The sequence below is a fragment of the Cephus cinctus genome, unplaced genomic scaffold (genome assembly GCF_000341935.2).
Source record: "Cephus cinctus unplaced genomic scaffold, Ccin1 Ccin1_scaffold0132, whole genome shotgun sequence".
NCBI lineage: Eukaryota > Metazoa > Arthropoda > Insecta > Hymenoptera > Cephidae > Cephus > Cephus cinctus.
This window is the reverse complement of record NW_014332865.1, coordinates 1,297,226-1,322,220: the sequence shown is the minus strand read 5'-3', so window position 1 is coordinate 1,322,220 and position 24,995 is coordinate 1,297,226. Positions and strand designations below refer to the sequence as shown.

Below are 24,995 nucleotides of genomic sequence, written 5' to 3'. Positions count from 1 at the left end.
GGGTATTGTGACGATATAGATTATATTAATACTTACCTATGTAATGGATATATTGTATCTCTCGATTGTGCTAAGTAAAAGGAAAGTGTATCAAAGTGTGATAGCTTGTAAGCTCAGTGGGCTTGTAGAATTGCAAGTAATCGATTGCCATATACATATTAATTTTTATTGCAAATATCCCTGAAAAAAAAAAAAAAAAACGAACGGGCTGACAATTAGAGCCAGAGTGACTTTCCATAGTTATACAATGTATCCCGTATTCGCTGATCACTCGTTCGACGTTGTAATCGACAGTACGAAAGTACAAGTGTTCGTACGTACGCGCATGATAAATTGTAGATTGTCGCTTATGGCGGGTGTAAGAGGATCTGGAGATAGTATGACGTATTGTTTGAAAATTTATGCAATTTCTTGGCTTACTCTTCTGCTTTCCCCTCTCATTCGCTTAGTCTGGCTTTGAAAATATTCCAGACTTAAAGCCATTGGAGTTACAATGAGATGAAAGGTTCGAAGGGTTGAGCTGACTCACAGCGAAACTCATGACTCGGAAACGCGTAGGTATAGGCATGTAGATACACGGTTCGTTTAATATCGTTAATGATTAGGTAGATTTATAAGTCGATAACATTACGAAGGGGACCTGACGTTATCGTGTTTTGCAATTTTATCTTTTCGTTCTTTTTTTTTTTTCTCTTTTTTCTTCCCCTCTTATTACATCACCTTTACAGATCATTGACTTTCTCTTCGATCCGTTCATCTCCCTTCACTCTAATCCACAAATTGGCCTAAATTTTATCACAATTTTCGGACACACGAAAATCAAAAATAACAGTGGGCTCGATCGGTTGATTTTTCTTCGAATCACAGAGCATCCACGTTACCGATACGATTGAAAATATTAAATGAAACTCAAAGGCGACTGTGAATGAACGTGGATATGTTATTTTCATTAGTCTCTCACACTTCTTAGTCTTAGCGTTTCGCAAATTCAAGTATTGGAACAATGGCGCTTCTTGATAGAAGAAAAAATCGATCGGCCACAAAGACAGTCTTGGAATACGGATCCGGGTGAAATTGATTTTTTTTCCGCAAAAGTCCACAGCAACATTATTATCTCAATTCTATGTCGTCCGATATCAAGAAGCGCTTTTGTAACCATTCAAGAAATTTTTGACTTTCGTAAAAATCAGTCCCCACCTGTTCGTCGCGCTAAAATTCATTTACTCTCTACCAATTTATCCAAAACCAACTGAACTCTTCTTTTACCCTATCTTGCGATTTTTTCGTCTTCGCAATTCGTAATAGCACCCATCGGAGACCACAGCATGAAAAAATCGAGGAAGATCCGAGGCCTGTTCTTAAATAGCGATCACTAAGGAACTTAACGTCGCTAACCACCAATATCCGTAGAAAATATACATGTTATCTGAGTAATGGAGGTTATTAACATTGACATCGAAATTGACGTGGCGTAATAACTGGGACGTATCTCTTACTTCTTACCAGTATATACTTTACGCAGAGATAAATATTATTTCAGGCAGTAACACACGTTGTGTCAGTGTCTCCCTTATGTACGGCGCAGGCGCCTGTATATATTTTGCATATATATTATATATATATATATATATAGTACATATGCATATATATTATATATATATAGTATATGTGCGTATTGCGCGTGAGTGTGTGACGTAATCCATTTCCTTTTTCTTCCCTCGTAAACTAATGTGGAGTGTTATTGTTTTTGTGTTGTGTTAATTTTTTTTCCTTTTTTACGGACAAAAAACTGCGTAACACGTGTGACGCGAGCGTGTTAAGCCAGCGAGATCCAATTATTAATGCTTTTCCTTAACACCGTACAGCTTAATGATAACGTGTCAAGTTCGAATTATAACGCACGATAACACGTTAAACCAATTGGATGCTCTTCGAATCGTCTATAGATGCTTCAGTGGATTCTCACGTAAATTCTTATCTTATTACGTCATCGCGTATTAACGCATACACGAACTATATAGTACCTATGGCTCACTTCCCTCAGTCCTACGTTTATATTCATAAATACGACGACCTTTGACTCCCTCTTCATGCGGATATTTTCACTTGATCTTCTCGCCGACCTTTTTTTTTACTTCCTCTTCTGAGACAGTTTACTCGGCCTCCGTGAAAACTTTGCTTCCTCCCTCGATTCTCACCTCTCTCGATACACTTAATCAACGTGTACTTTATTCTCACTTATATCCTATCGCGCTTAAACTTATTCGATTATACTTTGTTGCACTTTCCCCCTTTCCCCTATTCCTCATAAATACGAGCACTCGCTTCCACTTTTCGTTTGGAACTGAGAAGTGGTTTTTTATTAAAATGATATTTCAATTGATACCGATTCGTATATTTTCCGGGTTCCGGGTTAATGGTAATTATCATAGAAATACGTCTTGCTGTAACGTTAATACTGATCATTCGTTCGTTCTATCATCTAGTCTGGGCAGAGGGCAATGGGAAAATCGTTCACTCGTTAAAATCGTTTACTCGTTATCGTACTGTTATAATAACGGAATGTCAAACCGATTCGAAAATCGGACACACGACACGCGGAAGACGTTACGTACCAGCAAAATTCCGAATTCGTCTGATTTCTTCGAAATCTTAGAATATAGGACGCCCAAGAAAGTGAATGTGAGGCAGGACAAATGGTGCTACCGGAAGCGATCGATAATTTCTATTATCGATATTTCAGTGAACATACATACGTTGGGATTGCGACCTATCTCGTCGTGGAATCCGTATTAATTTTTCATTGAAAAGATAAGCGAGACTCTGAGCTTTCGAAGTTTACATCTGTCGCCCCAGTCTGTTCTGGTAAAATGAAAATTGACTTTACGTCACCAAGCGCTCGTCTCGTTACCCATTGCAATGAAAATCGTCGCGTATCCGATTGGGAGCTTCGAAAAGGAGAGCCATCGCAGAGATTCTTCGATTCGATTAGGCGATCGAGGTCAATACTAGAAATGAGCTTGAGTCGTAATGGGAAAACGATCCGTCCGAGAAGGGAGAATATTTAGTCTTTTGGTCCACCATATGTGTATAACGACTCTGTGGTTCTAATTAGCTAACGAAGCCAAGAACTTTGACTTATTCTCACATGCTGATTTCAGATACGACTCGACTCTTTCTTTTTGTTCATTTCATCAGTTGCATCGTGTGAGTATAATCGTAGTGATTAATGGCACGGCGATTTATGCTATATGCTATATGTATGACTTAATTCTGTGTTTATATTGGATATCTAAAAATACTACACGACATCAGGAATGTTTTGTACTACGTAAATTTAAAAAAGTTTGATTCATCCCTCGGTGATGGATTCGATATTCCTCTAGTATAGCTTTTTTTTTGCATACCGCATGGACATCGTATAGTCTTTTCATAGAACGTTAATGCATATTACGCGTATCAAAGAAGATTTGGATAGAAATGTTTATGCTTTGAGATTCCATTAATTTTCAAGAACCTCACTCACTTTGCTCGGCACGCATCGATACGAATTTTATGAATGAACTGATCGGCAAGCAGCAGAGGTGGATTCGTGGTAACTCCGACTGGAGAGACCTTGAGTCAAAGTTCCTCTTTGACTAATAATATCGTATCTTAAAAATGGCACATTACTCGAGCGTAACGTTCGAGAATTCTTGGTAAATTTAAAAGATCGTGCACGATGACGAATTTAAAAAAATAAAAAAGAAGATTAATGACGTTTAGCTCTCCTTCGAACGAGAGCGCAGCGACGAGACTGTTTTTTGTTGTTGTTCGTTGTTCATTTTTTTCTTCCTAATTTTCTTCACTTTTCTTTCTCCGTCGACGACTCTTACGAAACGACGGCACGTCGATTTTACGCGGACGCGTGTCTTCGTCGAGAGACCGGGGGCTTCTCATCTATATTGTTATTCGACATTTAAGTAGAAACTTGTAGCAGTATCAAAATAGTAAAAATAGTGCAGATGAATATCATGAGCACGGGGAGGATCAGAATGAATCTGACAGAGCGGCTGGAGCCGCTTGGCTCCTGTCATACTGGCTCGCCGGATTCGGTCGAAGCATCAAACAGCGGCCGATCGACGGGGGTCTCGTTCGTTGCTGAATTAGCTTCTCGTCTTGCTTTGCTCGATCCGGAAAAGCAAAGACACCCCGACTGATTCCGATTCCTCTTGAGCGTGGGTTTGTTCTCTCTGTCGTGTTCGGCCAGACACTTTTGATAGTAGTCGTAGTCCTTGAGATACCTTGGTGAGGTGATTTTTCAAAATTATTTAAAAAATTTGTTCCGTCAAAAAAAATAAAAAAACAATGACAATCAGTTTCCATTTACCAGACTGGCGGCCATCGGTGCTCGTTCAGGTACTCTTGATTCTCCGGATGCAGAAGCCGCACGCTGCGCGGTGACATTTTACATAGTTTATTGTAATTCACGCATAGATGATTCATGCACCAATCGGCTAATTGATCTGCATTGTGCAACTGTACAAAACAAAAATTTCAATCTCAGTTATCATTCGACCAGTGCCCAATAAATTCATTTTCTACGAACCTTGCACGGCTCTAGTAACCTCAGACAGTTTTCTACCGCCTGGTTGCTATCGTTTTGCGAAAGTCTATCGAGATCCTCGATCACTCTGTTCTCGACCAAGTTCACAAGTCGCGGTAAGCACAGTCTGTTGGCTAATTCGAGAAGATTCAGACAGCGTGCCGACGAAATCGCCGGAACCTCGTCGGTATACAGGTAACACAGTAACTTGTGAAACGTGTATTCTCTCACGCCAGGAAAGACTATCTACATTTGTAAAGAACCGAAGATAAGGATATTGATATAAAACTTAGTAAGAGCGATAATGATATTGATAAAGATTCTCACGACTTTAGCACTGCTCTCGCGGAAATCCCCAGAGAACATGGCTTTCATCATGTCACATCGAGCAGTGAGTATTGCCCTGTGCGCTGGCATACTTCCGTCATCCAATTCGAACATAACGTCAGCGAATAAACCTATTGCATAAATATTCTCTTGTTACAGTACTGGCCAACAGATTTATCAAAGGGACGATCCTGCACGTAAATTTACCTTGCTCCAAGCAGATGTCATCGAGTCGCTGTCTTACCACTTGCTTGTACTGATTATTGAGATCACTGTTGATGAATTGCTCTCTCGTCTGAATGCTGCTGAGGACCATCAAGAGCTGTGGCAACTCGAGAAATTCAGCTGCCTGCCTGATCTCCTGTGGACAAGATCGAAGAATGGCCTACGTCATCATTCAAATAGAATTGCACAGTCGGGAACGTGAAGGACTGTAGTCAAGTCTATAAGACTATAGAATCCTAAGTGGTGCTAGATCGGATGTCGATGAGAACGATATATATACCGCATTCGAAAATTTCCATAGACATACCAAATCTCAAGATCCGATAAACATATATATTTTAAATTCAATTTTTTATTCGGTACGTTTACGAATTCTCGAATGTGGATCCTACGCGTAAGATCTAAATAAACAAATAATAACTTCTTTCGAACCGTCTCGAATTCTTTCGATTAATTTCCTATCGATTCTTCCATTCATTCAGTGGTATCTCAATTGGAATGTAAATTCGAGTCGGAACGATACTCATTTCTTGCTTTCTTTCTTGCTTCGAATATGACCTATGGTCGAATTAAGAATCAAGAGATATACATTAGATGAGCAACGATCATGAGTTCGCCAATAGAGTACTGTCTCTCGTAATGCAAAACATGCTCGTCGGATGAGTGATGATCTCGCAGGGCTAAAGGGGCAATGACAGGAAATTCTTCTCGAGACTAGATGAATCTATTTCATTAACGATTGTACGTACCGCCGTATAATGGATATCATCTAACATTCATTAATGTAGTACTAACCAGTAGAAGCCCGATAGGAGCTGTCTGAAAGAATAGATTCGCGTTAGTTACACGGAGCGGGCCAATACGTTATCCGGGACTACTAGGTTGATCGTTGCGAAACGACTGTTTCACGTGGATCGAAGATCATTTAGATCGCAAGATCATCCAATTCTTAATCGTTCATTAGACAAGGAATGATGTCTCGATGAAGAAATGCCATTTAGATTCCCTGGTCAATTTTTTTATAACGTCATTAACGCGGTGACTACCTTTGACCTCTTGCGTAACCTACGTACCTACTTGATGAAAAGTTGCGTTACAGCTCGCAAAGAATATTTAATAATACTGTTTATCTTTTAATTGGCTTTGACCCATAAGGATATACGTACTTGGAGATCGTGATAACGTTTATCCAGACTTCCTGTGTATATGAATTGTAAGCATTGCTGCATTGCCTGTGGCGTCACCAGCTTCGAAAGCGTTACTATTGTCGTTGGTTGTTGTACTCCATGTGAATTTTCAGTCTGTAAAAAAAAAACAAGAAAAGTGCATCTCAATACTTCACGACGATTCATTAAATTTGTCAGTTTGTCAGTTAGTCAGTGCAAACGCACCAGTGATATACGAATATTTTGGAAAGCCGGATGATTAAGCTCTCTCATTGCACCTGCTGCTTTTCTCTGACTGTCCATGGTCGGTAGCACCTGAAAGCTCGAACGTCGCTTAAGCTGCTCCCAGACTCTGGATGAAAATATTGAACGGCATTAAAAAGTGGGTCCTACTTCTTTTTCAGTATATCAATGTATTCAGTCTGATTTACTCACTTGGCAGGCTTACACTGATCTATGCGAATTAGACACTCGGTATCGTCGTTAAAGTCGCCGACTGTGGCTTCGCCGAAGGTACTCACCTGGTGTTAATATCAAGTTAATTTAATGATCTTGATCTAATACAAATATTTAATGATTACACAGTACCATGCTGGATTCGCTGGAGCTACGAGGTGTCAGTTCCTGAACCAGCTCCATTGAGAATAGCCGATGAAACGCCGGTGAGGCCGCAGCCAAGAGACATCGATGTGCCGGAAACGAGCAGTTACCAGCAATTAAAGTGACATCTGTATGAACAGGCCTCGTCCACAAAGCTTTCATGTTCTCCTCGTAAGTGCTCGGCGCCAAAGAGACTTCAGGCGGAATTGGTTTTGGTGGACAGAACGGAGCCTGAAACCATAAAGTGCATTTAGGTATGATAATTCTTTACTCGTTCTCGACGTACTTGTATAATGTGTATACCTGAAGTAACGGTCTTTGTACCCTTTTCAGATTCGTCATCCAGAATCGCTGTTGTCTGCGCGCTATCAAAGCAGCTCGTATGGAATTCTCGAAGACTTCGTTCACGCCGTAATACGTGAACACGCTGGTTTCGTAATAACAGATTCCCAACTCTCTTGCTACTGCTCTTGCCTGATCAGGCATCACTAAATCACTCTTCCGTGTCGCCCTTAATTAATTGTACGTTTCAATTAGCGCACCCTGTACTTACTCGTGGCAAAGCTCTATATTTGCTGTGATTGGATGGTATTGATTTAATTAAAATTATACTAGCAGTCTACGTATAAGGAGAAAATTGTGTCACTTCGATGATTGAACTTTGTATGCAAGTTTCGATGTTAGTAATGACATTATCTTCGTCGTAGACTTTATGTGCCAATTTCTATCGAGCAGGTAGTCTGGAAAGGGGTTAAGCTTATAGCTCTACTTAAGATCGACTTTGTCCGTGAATGATACTGTAGGGTATCAGTGTGAACTTTATCATCTCGATAGACCTTTCTGATATGTCAAGATCGTGCAAAGTTGAATTATGTCTAATGTCACAGGTACATTGAAATCGATAATTGCACAACAGTCAGTCAGGATGCGATATCACGTTATCATGAGATTTCTTGAAAGCGATAAAAGTCTGATAGAGGACGTAAGAAACGAAAGTATACGAAAGCGTTATTCACATAGGTATTTCTTAAAGTTCTATCTTAATGCCATCCGAGCTGGCGACCTACCTTACAAAAGGACTGCGGTCGCGGAAGTAACTGAGGTATGTCTCATCTCGATACATGTATCGGAGATCGTTTTTGCAACCCACAAGTAGTACGGGAGTTTGGGGACAAAATCGACGAATCTCTGGATACCACATCGCCTTGCAATTTCGCAGCGATACGGGATTCGTAATGGAGAAGCATAGTAGCACAACGTCTGATCTGTTGTAACAAAAATATAATGATGCTGTAGAATAGTAATAAATTTTTTAAAATAATTTTCTCATTCAAAATGCCCGGATGATAGGCTTATTTATACTATACTTCAATTTTTTATTACGTTGTAAAGCGTTCATTTGGATTTTATAATTCATTGTAATAATGCTCGTCGGGTATCGTTACCTGCCGTATGCAAATCGACGATCTTTTTCGTGATCGCCAAAAGTGTCCCAAAGTCGTAACGAGACATTCACATTATCCACGATTTCCCAGGAACGTTCCAAAACCTAGGAAGAAAATGATCGTTATAAATGAATCGCAAATATCGTATATAAATGATAAATCAATCTTCAGCCATGAATCGCTATCAGAATTTAATTGCATTATTATCATCAGCGCCAACAGCTAAATACGATTGTTCTATGGTAATGATGAATACGCAAATATTTGTATTATAAAGTATTATCGCAAATCTTATAGTTTCTACGTATCTTATAACGCGGCTTTTTATTCTGCAGGTACTTTACTAAAAAATTTTATTAATTCGAAAAAATAATTTTCCTGTGAAATTTATTATGTTGTTTGCGCTGTTAACATTTACGGCTACCGAAGTTATGCTGTGTCTAGTCTCAGTGACGTTTGTCGATGTTTCGCAAACGTTCGGGTCTGCATCATCAGGGAGGACTCCTTGTGAGGATTCTACGAAACAAGGGAACTTCAGCGTCGGAGCTTTCTAGTCCTGATAACGTAGACTGAAACGTTTGCGAAACGTCGACAAACGTCACTGAAACTGGACTCGGCATTCATCTCTGGAAGCTATGAATTTCAAAAATTCTGGCTGCCAAAGCCTAACAACTAAAATGCTTCATTAATTGTAATATCTTTATCGTGCCAGTATACACGATCATTAAGGTGGCCGCAGATTTTTTTTTTTGTGGAGACAAATTCTCTTCTTAATGCGCGTCGCTTAAAGTGCTTTGCCCGATTCAAGGTTCATTGGTCGGCCAAGTAGAAATGCGACTGCGTCGTAGAAGCTCGCAAACGAATGTATATTTTTCACGACGACGTGAATAATGGCGGTAATAATTACTCTGTACACTTTTGTTTTCGTCATACGACATTCACGACAGTGAGTTGTTTGCCAGAAACGAGTAATAATGCGCGACTGAATTTATGTAAACAAGTGATCTGTATAGCGTTAATAAATTTCGCACCCTAGTAGTGGACGATACAAGTTTCGTTTAATTTAGCAATATTTCTCACTTTAATACTGAAAAAATATAAGAGGAAGTTATCGGTAAAAATATTCAGGACGATCTTATCTCATTTTTGACAATAACCACGTAGATAGCTAGACAGGTACGCCAAAGGTACAGTTTTGCAAATTCTATGTATGAATGAATAAGTTTGCCATAAATATGTCAAATCGATCGTAAACGTTTTACTGGTTTGTTACGGATAGATAAGAATTCCTGAATTGCCTTTGACAAATTCAAAAAAGTATAATATATGCATAGATATGAAACTTTGATGATAAAAGAGATTCCTAAAACAAGCTTTCTTATGTCTATTTTTCAAGCTCGCTTTGATAACGAAATATAAAATATCTATTTCTCCCAGTCTGTTCGCTCGTTCATTCGTTTCTCGTATCACTCGTTTATTTATCAAAGATACACAAAAATCCGTTCCGTTTCAAAAGGATTTTATAGGGAATTGAATATTAACGATCCATCATGAAAATAGCTCAATGGAAAATTGAGCATAGGACTTTTACAAATAGGTATTAGTAAACACGAGGATTCACGAAACGATAATTCATGGATTCTTCTGAATCAGATTTCACAGTCCGCCGTCTGATAGATTATTTTTTTAAATTCATTTTCCCATTTCACCTTACGAATCGATATACAGATTCCTACTATTACCCACCTTAGATCATCATCAATTTACAGTGGTTCGTGTCTGAGCTAAATTGTCTTTTAGGGTAAAGCCTTTATGCCATAACCTCTATCCCAGTCGTGAAATGGCTTTATGGAAGTCTGTTAGGATTTCACAAAGATCGATGGCCGCCAATGACATCCCATTTACGTTGATAAAACCCAATGTTGGTTTATCAGTATAAAAGAGTATCATGGCAATGGACGAGTGCGCTTGTATGTGCAACAGCACGAGATAGCAGTTAATGTAAAGGTACAAATGAAGCCATGGAATAGTCGCGTAGAAACGTAGCCGTAAGAGAAAATATAAAAGAACGCATTTCGTGAGTCGTAACAGTCTACCGTGCAACGAGTCTCTCGGGATACAAAAATAATTCGTATTTATCGTCGGTCCAACGTACCAAAAATACCATATACCTATAACATATTTCAGATCCAAAGAACACCATATACAGTATACAATACTAAAACTATACCCGATTCCTCATAAAAACGGTTATGAATCCAATAAGTATTATGACTTATAAATTCTTATCAATATTGCCTCAGTCGGTGCGACAATAATTTTTTTTACCTACTACTCGTCTTGTCAATCAAATCTTATTCGCTGTGATGTCTTTGAGAGACACGTAAAAAGTAACCAACCCTGTATACGATATTGCCCAATATCCAAGTGCACTTACGTCCTTATAAATTCGGTACTGATCGATAGCCCAGACTGTGGGTACGTGCGTCGTCAGTAACTGCGAAAGGGATACGTGCTTGTTGCAAGCTCTGGCGCAGATCAGCCTGGTCTTTCCGACCGCGGTGTCCCCCACGACCACACACTTGACCAGCTCCTGGTGCGGTTGCTCATTGTCCATCACCGGCAATCACCCCTTCTCATCCAATGTCCCTTTTCTCGGTCCAGTTCGTTCGATTTCCTTGCTGGTGCACGTGACGTTTCTGTTGCTTCCAACTGAAGCATCCACCGCATTCGATCTGTTGGGAAAGATCATGGGTTTTTTTTTTTTTTTTTTTTTTTTTTTTTTTTTTTTTTTTTTTTTTTTTTTTTTTTTTTTTTTTTTTTTTTTTTTTTTTTTAATATAACTAGCCCATGCTTTCATATATGGATTTTATGATTACGTTATCACCATTGTTATTCTGTATGTCTAATTAATTCTCATGGCCAGATATCATGTAGTAATTGGTCATTTTTTTTTTATACCAAGTAATAATCGAGGATAATATCTCTTTGAGATATATATTAAACACATATGTATGGAATACGTGGTGTCTGGTGGAAATTATAATTTTCCTGATGATTATCAAAATGATTGCATGCGCGAATGCAATGAATGGTTAGGTGTGGTTTATAATTGCTGCAGCAATTTTGCATCTCGACACCGTTGCTAAATCCGAGGAAAGAACGGGTTTCGCGAGTTAAGTTGACGATGCGGCATTCCTTTTTATTGATCTTAGGTTCGGCCGCGCGATTGGCGCTGTCCTTTCTTGTGGAATGAGAATACTTTAAAGGTTTATCGTGATATGGACATTTGGTTATGTGATTATAGTTGGGTATAAACTTAGCCTGTTGTGAAATTTGCTATTTGGAGGTTTTAACTTAATTAAAATTTTTATTAAGCCAAAATGAGAATTTACGAGTATTTTTAACATGGGATTCTTTATTTTAATTATAATACTAGGAAATCACTGTTACATTTTATTGACTATGCTTTTTTAGGGCTTCGGATGGATTTTTAAATTAAGATTGGTTTTCGTACTAAGGAAAAAAAAAAGATTTTTCATACACGGCAAAAAAATGAAAGTGATCAAAATTGCAATCTAAGTAATTTGAATCGACGGTTATATTGGGAGCATTCAAGACTCGCGTGTCTGAACGTTAATTTGCACTTAATTAGCGATAGTTACAGTCTATTAAATCGACCGAGTTATATCGATTTTTAAAGTCAGATTTTTTTGTTGCACACTCTAACTGTACCTTACAATTTTTGGAATCGATTAACCAATCATTTTGACTACTCGCAAAACATTTCGATACACACCATAAATCACAGATAAAATTAGTGTTTCAAATATGGAACAAAATATTTACTGTTATCTCTTTACTACGATAAAAAAAAATTAAAAGGCATCAAATAAAGTTTACGTGAAATAATTTATTTTAAGAAAAATATTTCCTACGGTACCACGCGCATCGAGGAGACGTACGAATAGGAGTCACGAATACTCTACGTTTAAAATAGGCCGTCACAAAATTTTCTCTCTAAATAATTTTGGTGTCAATTCAACTTTTATTTTCATTATTAATTTATTACGGTCATAATAATAATTCAGCATAAATCCTACGTGGCTGATTACGTCCTGTATTAAACTTTTCACAAAGAGTCATGGCTATTTGTAATCCGTTTATGTGAGCCAACAAAGCCACGCTGTTGGTCATCAATAAAGAAATATTATAGGCATGCTGGTACGGTAGTCCGGATCTATGAACATTATATGTGTATGTATGTACATATATATTCCATGTGACTATTGATTTGACCCCGAGAGTCTAGTCTATGTTTAGAATCGAACCTCCACTGCCTTAAGCTCACCTTAACCCTGGCCATGTGCACGTATATATAATCTTCTCTAGACCCTAAAATTCTTTAGACTGTATCGCCATTATGCAAAGCTACAAGATCTCGCCATTCTTGGGTATCGACTCGCGAAATTGCGTCCGATGATCCGACGCCGCGACGCTCGATCGATCCATATCTCTGACCTAAAGGAATATATATGTATATATGGAAAGAAGGAAATATTACCATTGAAAGACTTTAACAGGTACAATTTTGTAAATCGTTATCGTACAAATTATGGTAAAGTTGATTATAAGAAATCCTAATTAAGTTACGAACGTTAAGGGTTATGGGTTATTTTAAAATTATGCAGACAAGCTTAGAACAAGAAATTACTTTTTGACTTAGTCAACTGGAATTTGTTAGACGTTCTTTCGTGTCGAGAGGTCAAATGCAGTTCGATAATTTTAATGGAAAAGTTAGCACAGTCTTCCCTCATGTTTCTCAGCTATAAGCATAAATCGATCGGAGGTCTCAATGTGAGGGCCACGTGCACTAGGAGTACATGTCATTCTTAAGTAGCGTGCACTATCTGGACAATTTTGTGTGCTGCAATCGCGCCGAAAAGAAAGTAAGTAAATTCGTAAATTCAAATAAAGAGTAACAGCTTTATCGGGCATGGAGAAGAGAATTATGTCAACTGTCATATTTCTAATGGTTAGTACTTAATGTATACAGTATATTAATTCAGAGTGTAAAAATTTTCATAAGAATCCTCAGCACAAGTTTACAGTACCTGATCAAATAGTAATTTAGGTATCAAGTCCAAATAAAATCATATCAATCCACCTCATAATGAAGATACAAAAAATCGGTAACTGTTTCGCAGTCACGTGTGGAAAATGAAATTGTGATATTCGCAATGTCAGTCAGCTCGAAAAAAAATATAAAAAATTTCCTTGTCTCCAGCTGGGAAAACTTCTGTGATATCAAGTTGGTAAAGTCTAAGTACAATATTTAAGTAAAGTTTCTACTGGTTGCTTCGTGTACATTCTGATGCTAGTATGAGTGACAGTACAGTTATACTTCGAGGGGAAAACAATTTCGTTAGAGACACGTGCAAAATATGTGCTCGCGATGACGTGTAAATACGCAGGGAGATATTTTCATGAAAAAAAATATCAAAATTTGAAAATATCTCGTACCGATCAAACAGTCGTATTGTCTCGACATGATTCTAGCATCGTGAATGAAATTTCTTTTGCGAATGATGCTTATCGATTTTTGTGCTTGCAAAGGTCGCGTCATCGGCAAACTGTCAAACGTACAATTCCCTCCGTCTGAAACGTCTAGCGACGTTTTATCTTTCGTCGCAAAGCTTTCAAATCCGTTTCCGTTACTGCATTTGCTTTACGATAGACTATAACGCGATATTCCAACTGTTCAAATATGTTTTATCCCCGACCTGTCACAACTTTGACAATTGTTACTGTAGCAAGTGTCTCAACATTGAGTACTTCGAATGATTTGCTGTTTTAATGACTTACGAAATTACTATGTCACTTCTGTGACGTCACTGATCATACCTGTAACACGACTCTCTCACTTTTCATAAAGCATTAAATTACTGCGTAATTCAATATTTCTCGAAAAAAAAATAAAAGTATCAACTGCACTTGGACGCAAACAGGATCAATTGGCAGTCGCATTGCTTCAATTAAGCAGAAGTATTTAGGACTGTAATAACGGCATCGTAAACGTCTAAATCATTTTCAACGACGTATCCCAAGGTCGTATGTTGATTATTCTTTCAGACTTTTACTCACGTATAAATTCACCAACAAGACCATTCTTACGCTTATCAGACTCGATATACATCCATATGGGAAATTCGTGCATGGAAGTCCCGCCGTTCCCTTTGTTCCTAGGACCGTTGACTGTCTATATAGCGCACGTGACCTGCTCTTGAACCAATGGCCTAAATAGACGAGGCTGATGCAGCGGTAATCGTGCACTCCTCATAAACAGACACCGGAAACTGTTAAAGCCTCGGACTAAATAGATGATGTGCGACGAACATACGACAGAGGTTAAAGATTTACGAATTGGTATATCCTTTTAATTTAAAATTTTTTTAACCCTTCATGTGGCATCTCTTTATGTTACCTTTTTTTTCCACTCAACTCCACGTACACGAAGGGCTTCTGTACCAACGACGCTACACGTGAATTGGAGCAAGACGATTTTGTATACCGTGAATGTATTACGAAATATAGATTTTATAGCGTAACTGAAATTGGAATTGCTGAGAGAAATGCGTCAGATATAATATGTCGGAGTTTTACATGATTCTCAATTTATAGCGGGTCGTCCTATATAATATATTATGTGGCAGGTAATCGATCCTGCAGCTCGGAATGCATGGAACACGGAAGTATGAATTCGTGCATGGAGAAGGCATGAAAGTGGCAACTGGTATGGTTTGTTAGGCGGCTATGTATTTTTATGGTGAGAACGGAACTCGAAGTCATTTGACTGTACACTTGGTTGTCGCATTGCAGGATGACGAGAAAATTCTTTACTACAGTGTACGTACTATGAACTACTTGTGAATAGAAAAAAATAAAAAAATTTATATAGCTAGTTCTATATAGCTACTCTTTTGAATAGACTTATTTGATTTTAAAAAAAAGGGAACACTGATGAGTTTCTAGCGTGCTGTAATTTTCTTCCGTCGGATCCATTACCCACGTGTTCATTATTCAGAGAATTTTCATAATGCAAGTAACCAGGCGAAAGAGCAAATACGTGATACAGCGACGGTTTCTTGTAAAATCAAATATTTAATATCCTTTAGGATCGATGCTAAGTAATATAAATAAAACGGCTCATAAAGAATGTTACAATGAAAAATTTTTATTTTCACATCGTCGCCATGATCTATCTACGATCTTATACCTATCTATTGCTGATCGATGATATTTTGATAAATTAATTTTTCATACAGCGATAAATCATCGATCGTCAAATCCACATGGATCAGAGAGCGATAATGTTTTAAAGAATCGATCGAAAAAATTCATTATCAGTCTGTTTGAATAAAACGCGTATATACTGTGGCGTAAATTGAAATTAACTCGATCTGTCAAAATATTCTAATAAGATGTGATAGAATGAAAAAAGTCATTAATCAATATTTCCCTTTAAGCTTTTACCGAGATTCGAGGTCATATACACCAAGGCATCGAACAGTCACTAGAATAACCTCCAGGAATATGTTTCATAATTCTAACCACACTGTCATTAACCTCAAATCGCGTCACACCGTAGTAAATAATTGTATTAATCCGATCGTAGATGGACGAAAAATCATCATTGCGTCGGTATATATAAGACAGATAGTAACGCAGGAACGTGACATGCTTACGTAGATGATAATCGTGGAACACCACGCGACAGCCGACCACTGACATTGACCAGAAAGCAACTAGGCAAGTGACAGCGAAGCGTGACACGTCGAAAACACAGGCACCCATTCCTCCCATGAGCAAAGTATTGCGTAGTAGAGCAATTCATGAGGACCATAGAAACAACAAGAGTCAAGAATCCGGGCAACGTCACAAGCATCCCCGTGGAGCATATTCAGGGCTTCGTCCAGGTACCCGGGATTGATCGCCAGTGCTCGGCATCAACACGTCGAGGCAACAAAGAAAATAGAAATCCGTTTTGCGCACCCACCTTTACGAATAGGGTTAGGAAGTCGAGAATCGGCGAGAATTAGCAGTGGCAGTCCGACATCTCATCTTACATCAGATAAAAATGAGTGGTTGACAGTGGTGCGCGCACGGGTACATACCGGATGTCCGTGAAGTCACGGATTGCTGTTTAAGGTAGCGAAAATAAATGTTTTTTGACAATTACGTACACTGTCATGAGAGAGTGACGCGAGGTGGAAGTTGTTCGGACGGGTAAAGTGCAGTTAAATGGTGATGTGAAGAAACTGAACGAGTGTGCGATACAGGGTGGGTAACAGTAGTGTCCAACGACACGAACGCCACGATTGAACGGGGTCGCGGACGATCAGCGACTGTCGGGTTCGTCCCTCACTCAGCGCTTTGCCGTACCTCGAATCGACTCGAGCCAAGTTCCCGGCAAGCACGCCACTGAATGAACCCGTTGTGACCCCAACGGACCTCCCAACTCCCGACCACACCGCCGTGTCTCCCTTTTCTCCGCTGCTGCCTGCTCTGGACAGTCATTATTATAAGCATGGAATACGAATTTATCAAATTGTGCGACGCTTTCTTGTTTTATGCTTTAATACCATGCCGAGTATCGAGCGTGGAAATTAAGAGAAGCTTTTATAACACTGGGTACAGTCTTGTGTTGCTGGGCGCAGGTTATCTGGGACCATTTAAATTGTGATAAGAGTGCTGCACCCTTGTGAGATTGAAGGTATTGGACTTGTTTAAAAAGAAATATCGTCCATGATAAGTATTGGAAATAGTTATGGGATTATCAGGTATTTTTCAACGGTATGGAAAGTTTATGGGTTGTGCACTTTTATGAGATTGCTTCTAGGGTTTATGACTCTAAGTGCAGTTAGGTAAGTTGTATTATTATACGATGATAGTATAATAAAGGACATTCTTTATAAAAAAATTTTCTAATATTGATCAACGATGCGATATATATTAATTATTAAGCTGTTCCGTATGTCGTTGCAGTTTATTGTAAGTCTTAATTCATTAATGTTTGCGGGATATGCCAGTTCATTTGTATAAATTATATTTTGCAAATTATATTCAGAGTATTCTATTTGAAAAGTTTCTAAAGTTTGATTTTCTTACGTCATCTGATATTTGCACGTATTTATAAACTCTCAGGCATCTGCATTTTTGTTTTTTCGACATTTCATAAACATACCTAACAGAGATAATACATTGTAAGAAGAACGCCATCTCTGAACTGATATAAGCGAATTTTCGGAACACTAAGAATAAACGTTTGATAAATCAGGATTTGGAGCTGCTCCGTCGGTTTGCACGTCTTTCTCGCATCTCGCGCATGCTGAATTCTGCGTGACGTCAGTCAGCGGAAAATCAATCCACCCTGCCATGTATAGTGCGGTAGGGTAGTGACTGTATACCAATGAACATCCTATGTATGTCCATTCACCAAAAAATTGCACTCAGTGATGATAATCCTAATACAAGCAATGAATAAAAACAAATTGTTCAGTTTTTTTTTTACTATTTATCCCACGCTACTCCACCCTCTTACATTGAATTTTATCACAGTCAAATGTATCTGAAATCCACGAGGTAATTAAGAATATGAATGGAAATTTATTTCGCCTAACAAGCACAATTGTACATTACAATAAAAAGTAAGCTTAACGCAAAGTCATTTTGCACGACGTCTACCTAACCTACGTCAACCGCAATTAGGCGAATGCCAAGGCCTATGTGGACACAGGGTTGGCTATCCTTTAGACGACAGTGATGCAATGTTGCGTAATAGTTATGATAATCCGCGGCCAAGGCATTCCTCTTGTATCGCATATCTGTCAGGATCATTATCTCATCAAGCCGTTTAAGTATGAAAGAAGTGCCGGCATTGCGACTTTGTTTGACATGGGATAACTCAAATCACTGAACTTGAATTTCAAGTCTAAAACTGAAGCTCGATGTGATTTTTCATCACCTATAAAATACATATTCCATTATCAAAATGCTGTTAACGAAATTCTTCGTTTGCATTATTTAATTATTTAATTATGTGTTCAGTATGGCATTGCAATTATTACAATTTTAGGTTATTGTCATTTGATTTAACTTGCTACTAAATGTTGATGGTTGTATTATGCAAAATTATATGATTTGATTATTTTTCTAAGCTTTCCGTCAAATAATTTATTCAATTTTTTCGTTAACTGACGTATCAACAGACCGAACTAACTGAATTGATGCAACTGTTATTGCAATGTCATAAAACTACTTCTTATATGACAGTCTATGTATGTTATACTTATTAAAATAATGAAATGACAAGGTTAAAAAAATATAAATTACCGATGGAACACGTGGTGCTATCTAGCGGACGTAGCATGCACTGTACGATTCTACTGTCCTTTTCAGCACTCATTCTAAGGTAACACCTATATGTACTTTCTGTTGTGCAAATTCGACTTGAAAAATTCTTTGCGTACACATACAATCATTTCTTGCAATGATAATATCATTATGATAGTTATTTTAATCTTGATTAATGATAATCCATCATTGTACGGTAACAAAATCCGTTAAAAACTTAAGAGATTACTTGTTATCCATGACACTGGCTTAATATCAAACAATCTTTTGTATTATCTGTCTGAAATTTAAGAAATTTCGGTAATACAAAACTTGAGATTCTCACTAGTAAGAAATAAGTAAAATTTTGTTTATTGTTACATAAAATTTCATACAATTTGAATATTCTTTTCAATTTGTTTTTTCAGAATACACATTTCATTTTTATCTTAACGTATAATGCGTTTATCATTTATGTATTTTATTGCATTCTTGGTAAAAGTAAGAGTGCAGTTTATTGTTATGAAAAAAATAAAAAATGTCATACAGTATGTTACCTATACCATGTTACCTATTGGAAACAATACAAATCAAATATGGAAATGTTACCTATTTACCATTGTAATATATTTCATCCTCTTAATATTATATATTTCCTGATAACGATTATATTTTTAATTTTTTATATCAATGCTGTACATAACCATTTATCTAATAAGAATCATAGGATTAACATGAGTCCATGGCTCATTTTGATTACATTTTAATCGCATTTAAAATGGATTTGATGACATCGTAATTATAGGTTAATGAACAGAGCTGTCTTAGCTCTGAACTGATTTATCAATATGTCTTACGACAAAATCACATTGATCAACGCAGATAACGATTTCGGTAGGATATATAAAAGATTCATTTTGGAAAATTCGTTCTGTCCACTAAAAACTTGTTCACCATGTTAGCACTGAGCGTCTTTGCAATATTTGCGACGGCCCACGGTAAGTGAAAAAATTGACTTTAATTGTTTCTATAAACAAGTTGTATCAATTGTCATTCATCAAGTAACCAACGCATCAGATCTATTCTATTTCATTATATATTTTATACAGTTTTAGCAGGTGCGGTTCCGCCGCGAATCGTGGGTGGACAAGATACCACTATTGATAAAAAACCGTTTCAGGTGAGACTTACATAATATTTATTAAGGAAGTGATTTGTACTTTAAAAAACTTTTAATTAATTAATTAATTAATTAACTGATTAATTATTCATTCTCTGACATTTTTATAATCTAACGTTAATATGAAAATTTCCATCGTAGGTTTCCGTGTTGCTTAGCGGCAGGCATAATTGTGGCGGAAGTATAATCAACGATTACTGGATTCTTACAGCCGCTCACTGCATTCAAAGGTTTAGATATATTTATCATACTTTTCTAGATACAACTTTTGCAAAATCAAATAATTATTTCGTTCGCAGAGACGTTTCCGTCTACACGGTCAGAATTGGTTCCTCGATGAGGACATCTGGTGGTATTATCCACGAAGTTGATTCTGTCGTCGTTCATGAACGATACACATCACCATCTAGATATTCCAATGACATTGGCTTGATTAAGGTACTGGTACATTAAAAATAAATGACATGCATTGCAACGCAATCCAATGGCATGATTACTAATTATCTGCAATTTACATATAATTATGACACAGTGCATTAAGCAGTATATTAAACCTGTGTGTATTATAAAACAATTTGAAATTTAAAATATTATAATATTTTTCAAGCTTCGTCATCCAATCGAATTTTCTGCAGTCGCTCAACCAATCAGATTACCCGAACAGGATGAACTACTGGAAGATGATACCATGACAGAAATTTCTGGATGGGGCACATTAACCGTAAGTACTATTGTAACAGTTTTTGAAATATAAATTGTTTATATTAATAAAATAATATTAATACACAAACAATAATAATGGTATATCAAGTATTATGTAATTCTCTAATTATTTAAACTTTTCTTTTTCAGTTTTGGGGCAGTACTCCAGAACAGTTGCAAATGGCTGTCGTACCAAAAATCTCTATGGAACGATGCCAGGGCATGTATGATCCGTCGTCTCTTTCCGAAGACATGCTGTGTGCTGGATACCCTGACGGTGGCGTTGATGCTTGTCAGGTAATAATTTTACATTAATATTTAGTCTGGGTCGAAATATTGTGACCGTTAATATATAACTATGCGAATGTACGAAATTGATCAAAATTAGTTGATTCTAATGATATAATTTTTTAATCCAATTTATAGGGAGACTCTGGTGGACCATTGGTGGCTTATGAGAAAGTTTATGGTATCGTTTCGTGGGGTAGCGGTTGCGCATGGGCTGGTTCACCAGGTGTTTATTCTCGAGTTTCTAGCAATCGTGATTGGATAAGACGACATACTGGAGTATAAATAAAATGTCATACGGAAATATATTTGTTTAAAATGTTCAACTTATGACTGTATGCCTGATTACGTTGTTTGTAATAAATAGATGCAATTCATGTTGAAAGTGTAAATAATTATTTAATCAGATTTTTCATCTTTTTTTCTTCGTAATATCGTAAAATAATGTCAAGTGCAATTATATATTCCGGTCAGTCACGTGTCACGTTTATAATAATAATTACACAATTACTGATAATAATTTTAATTTAATTCATTAATACTTCTTGCCTGGATGAGTACAGTAGGAAGAAAAGTAACGAATACAAGTTTTAGTCGATGTTCAACTTTCTAAATGTGCCTTGAATGCCATTGATTTCCACAGCAATGCTGGATTTCGTATGTGGCATACGAGCGTTCTCGTTCGTTCGACTTAATTTTTCCTCGCGAAGATACCAGTCGCGGTTCTTTTCAATTTTATTTCTCCATGCGTCTAGAATGAAAAGAATTTTATAATGAAATAAATTTTTTATCGATCTCCTCATATCGATTACTTATCAATTTTATACCATTGAGCTCCTTAAAAGATCCTGCCTTTCCACCCCACTCCTCAGGCAATATTTCTTTCTCGATATATGGATAAAGTTCCTCCCCATCACCCGTGTGCACGCGAAACTATAAAAAATAGACGCAGATTAGTGTAAGGTAATGATGGACTATATTTTTCTCTTAAGTATTATTTGTCGTTTTTATGAACCTTTTGTATCAATTTCTCTTTGAGCAGTGGATAAAATATTGCTAAAATATTTCCAATAAACGCAGGCGCGTTGAGGTAATGAACTCTAGTCAATCGAAGTGGCATACTGTCTTGTGTTGCCAACATTGCGTGTCGTACAATACTTTGAGTCGGACTACATTTTGCAAAATGCCCAGCTGTGAATCCCTGAAAATTGTATCAAATGTAATATTATTCATTATTTATAATATTAAATCTTATCCTATACCAAATTCCGTGCTCGTGTATATTACCTTCAGATCGAAGATCATAATGTTCGACAAACATACTTCTTCGACCAAACGTGTATCCATCACCATTAAAATGCGTCTCGCGATAGCCTGAATAGAAAATCGTTCTAAGGCATAGTCCGCCAGTCGTAAAATAGTCACACGGTGACCCTCTTTTGTCAAAGATGGCAAAAGGAAGTATTGTCTAAAATTGAGAAAAAAAATAAGAAATTGAAAAATTACATTATAGATATATATTCTATTGCGTAATATTATCGTAATATGGATTTCGCAATTTTTTGTAATATCATAGACGATCAATCGTTACACAGCGTCACAGCATTCTTGTATATCGTTGGAAAGTGGATCACGAGCAGCAAAGAATTCGGGCAAGGCGGTTCGTGCGCTGAAATATCTTTCCAACATGTGTTTGCATCTTTCCACACTGTTCTTACAGCCAAAAAGAAATTTTTCTAATCTATCATCATCTGAAATTTTATGAAATAGGTATATTAGACAACGTCGTAAAATACACGTATCAAAATTCTACAGCAATACAAATCAAATTTTTAGTAAAATTTTTGAAACGAGCCTGATACTGCAGTAAAACAAGACTTAAAAAAAAGGAATAGAAAAAAGTTTCGAATGGTAAAAAAAAAATTGCGGACCCATGTGCTGGGGTAAATGAGGCTGTTTGGAAAGCCATTCCCTAAGAGAGGCTATATCTCGTTTCGTCACTTCCGGGTCTGAGTGAAGTTCTTCGTCTATAAGTCTTTGCTGCTCCACTGTAGGCGGGAGCAAAGTCATTGTTACCTGAAACAAGTAAATGACTTGGATTTTTTTTAATTTCAATAACGTCATTGAAGCTTGAGTTATTATCCACTTCATGGCCATTATTACGTAAAGTTCCGCAGGATATCGATTGTTGTGCAATTCACATCCGGAAAATTAATGTGAACGAAGATTCTGTGTAAAGTCCAAGTATGTTTACACGCTGGAGATAAATGTGAGGAATATATTTCAATATTGACGAACATTAAATATAGCTTTTTGAATACGAAATACGTATTCACCAAAGACACTATTTTTCAATAATTTTCAATAAATATATTCTTGTGACGATATAAATGGCAATTTTTTTAACCCATGAATACTAGGTGCTATTGTTTTTTAGTTAAAGGTAAATTTACAAGTTATTAACTATTTCCAATCAGAGTTACTTATATCGTTCAAATAATTTTTCAAGGGGCTCGTTATTCCCAATATCTATTCACTGTACGTAAGTTGTGATTGGACTTTCTCTGCTTTAATCCGTCGAGTGACATTTCCTGCGACTAGTAAAAAATTGATATGCCTCGTGCAATATCGTAGACAGAGAAATGTTCTCTTCACGTTTGACAATTTTCAAATATCTCATTATTCATTTTTGAAGTTTCTCCGGTATTTACGTGACTGGAAATTTGTATGCACCACTATGAGTACAATGCAAAATTTTATATACCCTACGAATATCCTCTTAGAGATTGATATTCGGATAGGACTCAAAAGTCACCAATACAGACATGATAGTTTAAGAATGAAAAATCAATGCAATCACTGTTACGTAAAGTACGCAATGCACTTACAACCATTCACTGACTTTCTATTATCATTTGATGCATAGCGACTTAAAATTAAAAAAAAAAATAAATCTCACGTAGTTGTATTAAAATACGAAATTTTCATAAAAGTATTTGATGTTCTCAAATAAAATAAAATTATAAAATAACTTAAAAAAAATTAACAAAATACTCACTGTGTAAAATATCAATGTGACCTTATACGAAAATTGTGTTAATCGACTTTTTTACAAATTTTATTTCCGAAAAAAAATTTTGCAAAATTCAATATCTTCTTTGACTCCGAGGATGGGGTATACGTCTATCCCTGACACTTACGTTACAGTCACTATATTTACTCCGAGACAGTCTCTTTCGAAGCCCACGTTCAGTCCCCACCATAAATATGCGAAAAGGACGCAATGCACTCGCACTGAGTGCCGACGTAAGCGAATACGAGCGTGAACTGTTAGAGAATAAGTATGCCACCTTCTCCGTAGATACTGTGTATTGGCTGTGACATTTTCGCAATAGCCAATGTAAATACACATACACCGACCTTATGCTCCAAGATACATAGGAGTGTTTGATTTTATTTTTCTCAGACGTTGTTACATATTTGTGGTACTCGCATAGGTATATGAAGTCACCGGACATGATGTAAAGTACTTTGACTGTTATCGGTATTGGTTATTGATCAAGATACTTTCGGTATGTGCTGCTTTATTATTTTAAGTACAAAAGTCATCCAATGGATTTTTTTGAAATGACGTAAGAATTGCTGAAACGTTTGTTGCTTGAAAAAAATATCTTATTGTTGATAAAGTCGATTTTGTTGATTCATCGACTTCAATGTGAATTTACATCTCTGATTGGATTATTGAGAATTTGCGTATCTGATATAATATATTCAATTTATTGCATTACTTTAGATTTTTGGAATTTATATTTTATTTGATGAAACAATGGAAAAATATCATTACGTAACGGTTAGGTAAATGTAAATTAATGGACATGGTTGACTCGTCACTCTTCAAGTACATGATGATTGTTTTCATGATAGTAGGATGGATCACAAACGTAGTATGATGATTAAGTAACAATTTTAATGTTAGTATACCTCAATAACTGTTGTTTCATAGTAATTCGTATGATGGATTGTATAATAAACGGTGAACAAGGAAATTATAATTAAATAAATGTCCTCTACGATGATTGTTTGTA

At 36.8% G+C, this 24,995-nt stretch overlaps 3 protein-coding genes across 9 annotated transcripts; 1 reads left to right on the top strand and 2 right to left on the bottom strand.

Annotated features, from left to right (window-relative positions):
• Window positions 1–144: 144 nt before the first annotated feature.
• On the bottom strand, window positions 145–19,028 carry LOC107263125 (rho-related BTB domain-containing protein 1). Of its 6 annotated transcripts, none has more exons than XM_015729992.2 (15): window positions 16,094–19,028; window positions 10,786–11,083; window positions 8,349–8,452; window positions 7,971–8,168; window positions 7,207–7,414; window positions 6,892–7,134; window positions 6,739–6,824; window positions 6,529–6,655; window positions 6,304–6,438; window positions 5,933–5,956; window positions 5,120–5,273; window positions 4,913–5,043; window positions 4,589–4,831; window positions 4,370–4,518; window positions 4,073–4,283 (listed from the first exon to the last, which is right to left on the bottom strand). In XM_015729992.2, exons 2-15 carry the CDS (start codon window positions 10,963–10,965, stop codon window positions 4,073–4,075), a joined length of 2,193 nt encoding a protein of 730 aa, XP_015585478.1. In that variant the 5' UTR covers window positions 10,966–11,083; window positions 16,094–19,028. The 6 variants fall into 6 exon arrangements, with proteins under 6 accessions (XP_024936288.1, XP_015585479.1, XP_024936287.1 ...); XM_015729991.2 differs by having other exon boundaries at window positions 16,405–19,028; XM_025080518.1 differs by lacking the exon at window positions 16,094–19,028 and adding an exon at window positions 14,833–16,067.
• A 573-nt stretch (window positions 19,029–19,601) lies between these two features.
• On the top strand, window positions 19,602–21,287 carry LOC107263173 (trypsin-1-like). Its single transcript, XM_015730098.2, has 7 exons — window positions 19,602–19,738; window positions 19,850–19,920; window positions 20,062–20,150; window positions 20,220–20,358; window positions 20,528–20,641; window positions 20,773–20,919; window positions 21,049–21,287. Exons 1-7 carry the CDS (start codon window positions 19,696–19,698, stop codon window positions 21,193–21,195), a joined length of 750 nt encoding a protein of 249 aa, XP_015585584.1. The 5' UTR covers window positions 19,602–19,695; the 3' UTR covers window positions 21,196–21,287.
• A 130-nt stretch (window positions 21,288–21,417) lies between these two features.
• On the bottom strand, window positions 21,418–24,238 carry LOC107263172 (alpha-tocopherol transfer protein-like). Of its 2 annotated transcripts, XM_015730096.2 has the most exons (7): window positions 23,969–24,238; window positions 22,842–22,986; window positions 22,502–22,661; window positions 22,198–22,378; window positions 21,926–22,111; window positions 21,738–21,843; window positions 21,501–21,661 (listed from the first exon to the last, which is right to left on the bottom strand). In XM_015730096.2, the coding sequence occupies exons 2-7, from the start codon at window positions 22,978–22,980 to the stop codon at window positions 21,501–21,503; spliced, it is 933 nt and encodes a 310-aa protein (XP_015585582.1). In that variant the 5' UTR covers window positions 22,981–22,986; window positions 23,969–24,238. The 2 variants fall into 2 exon arrangements, with proteins under 2 accessions (XP_015585583.1, XP_015585582.1); XM_015730097.2 differs by lacking the exon at window positions 23,969–24,238 and having other exon boundaries at window positions 21,418–21,661; window positions 22,842–22,980.
• Between the last annotated feature and the right edge of the window lie 757 nt (window positions 24,239–24,995).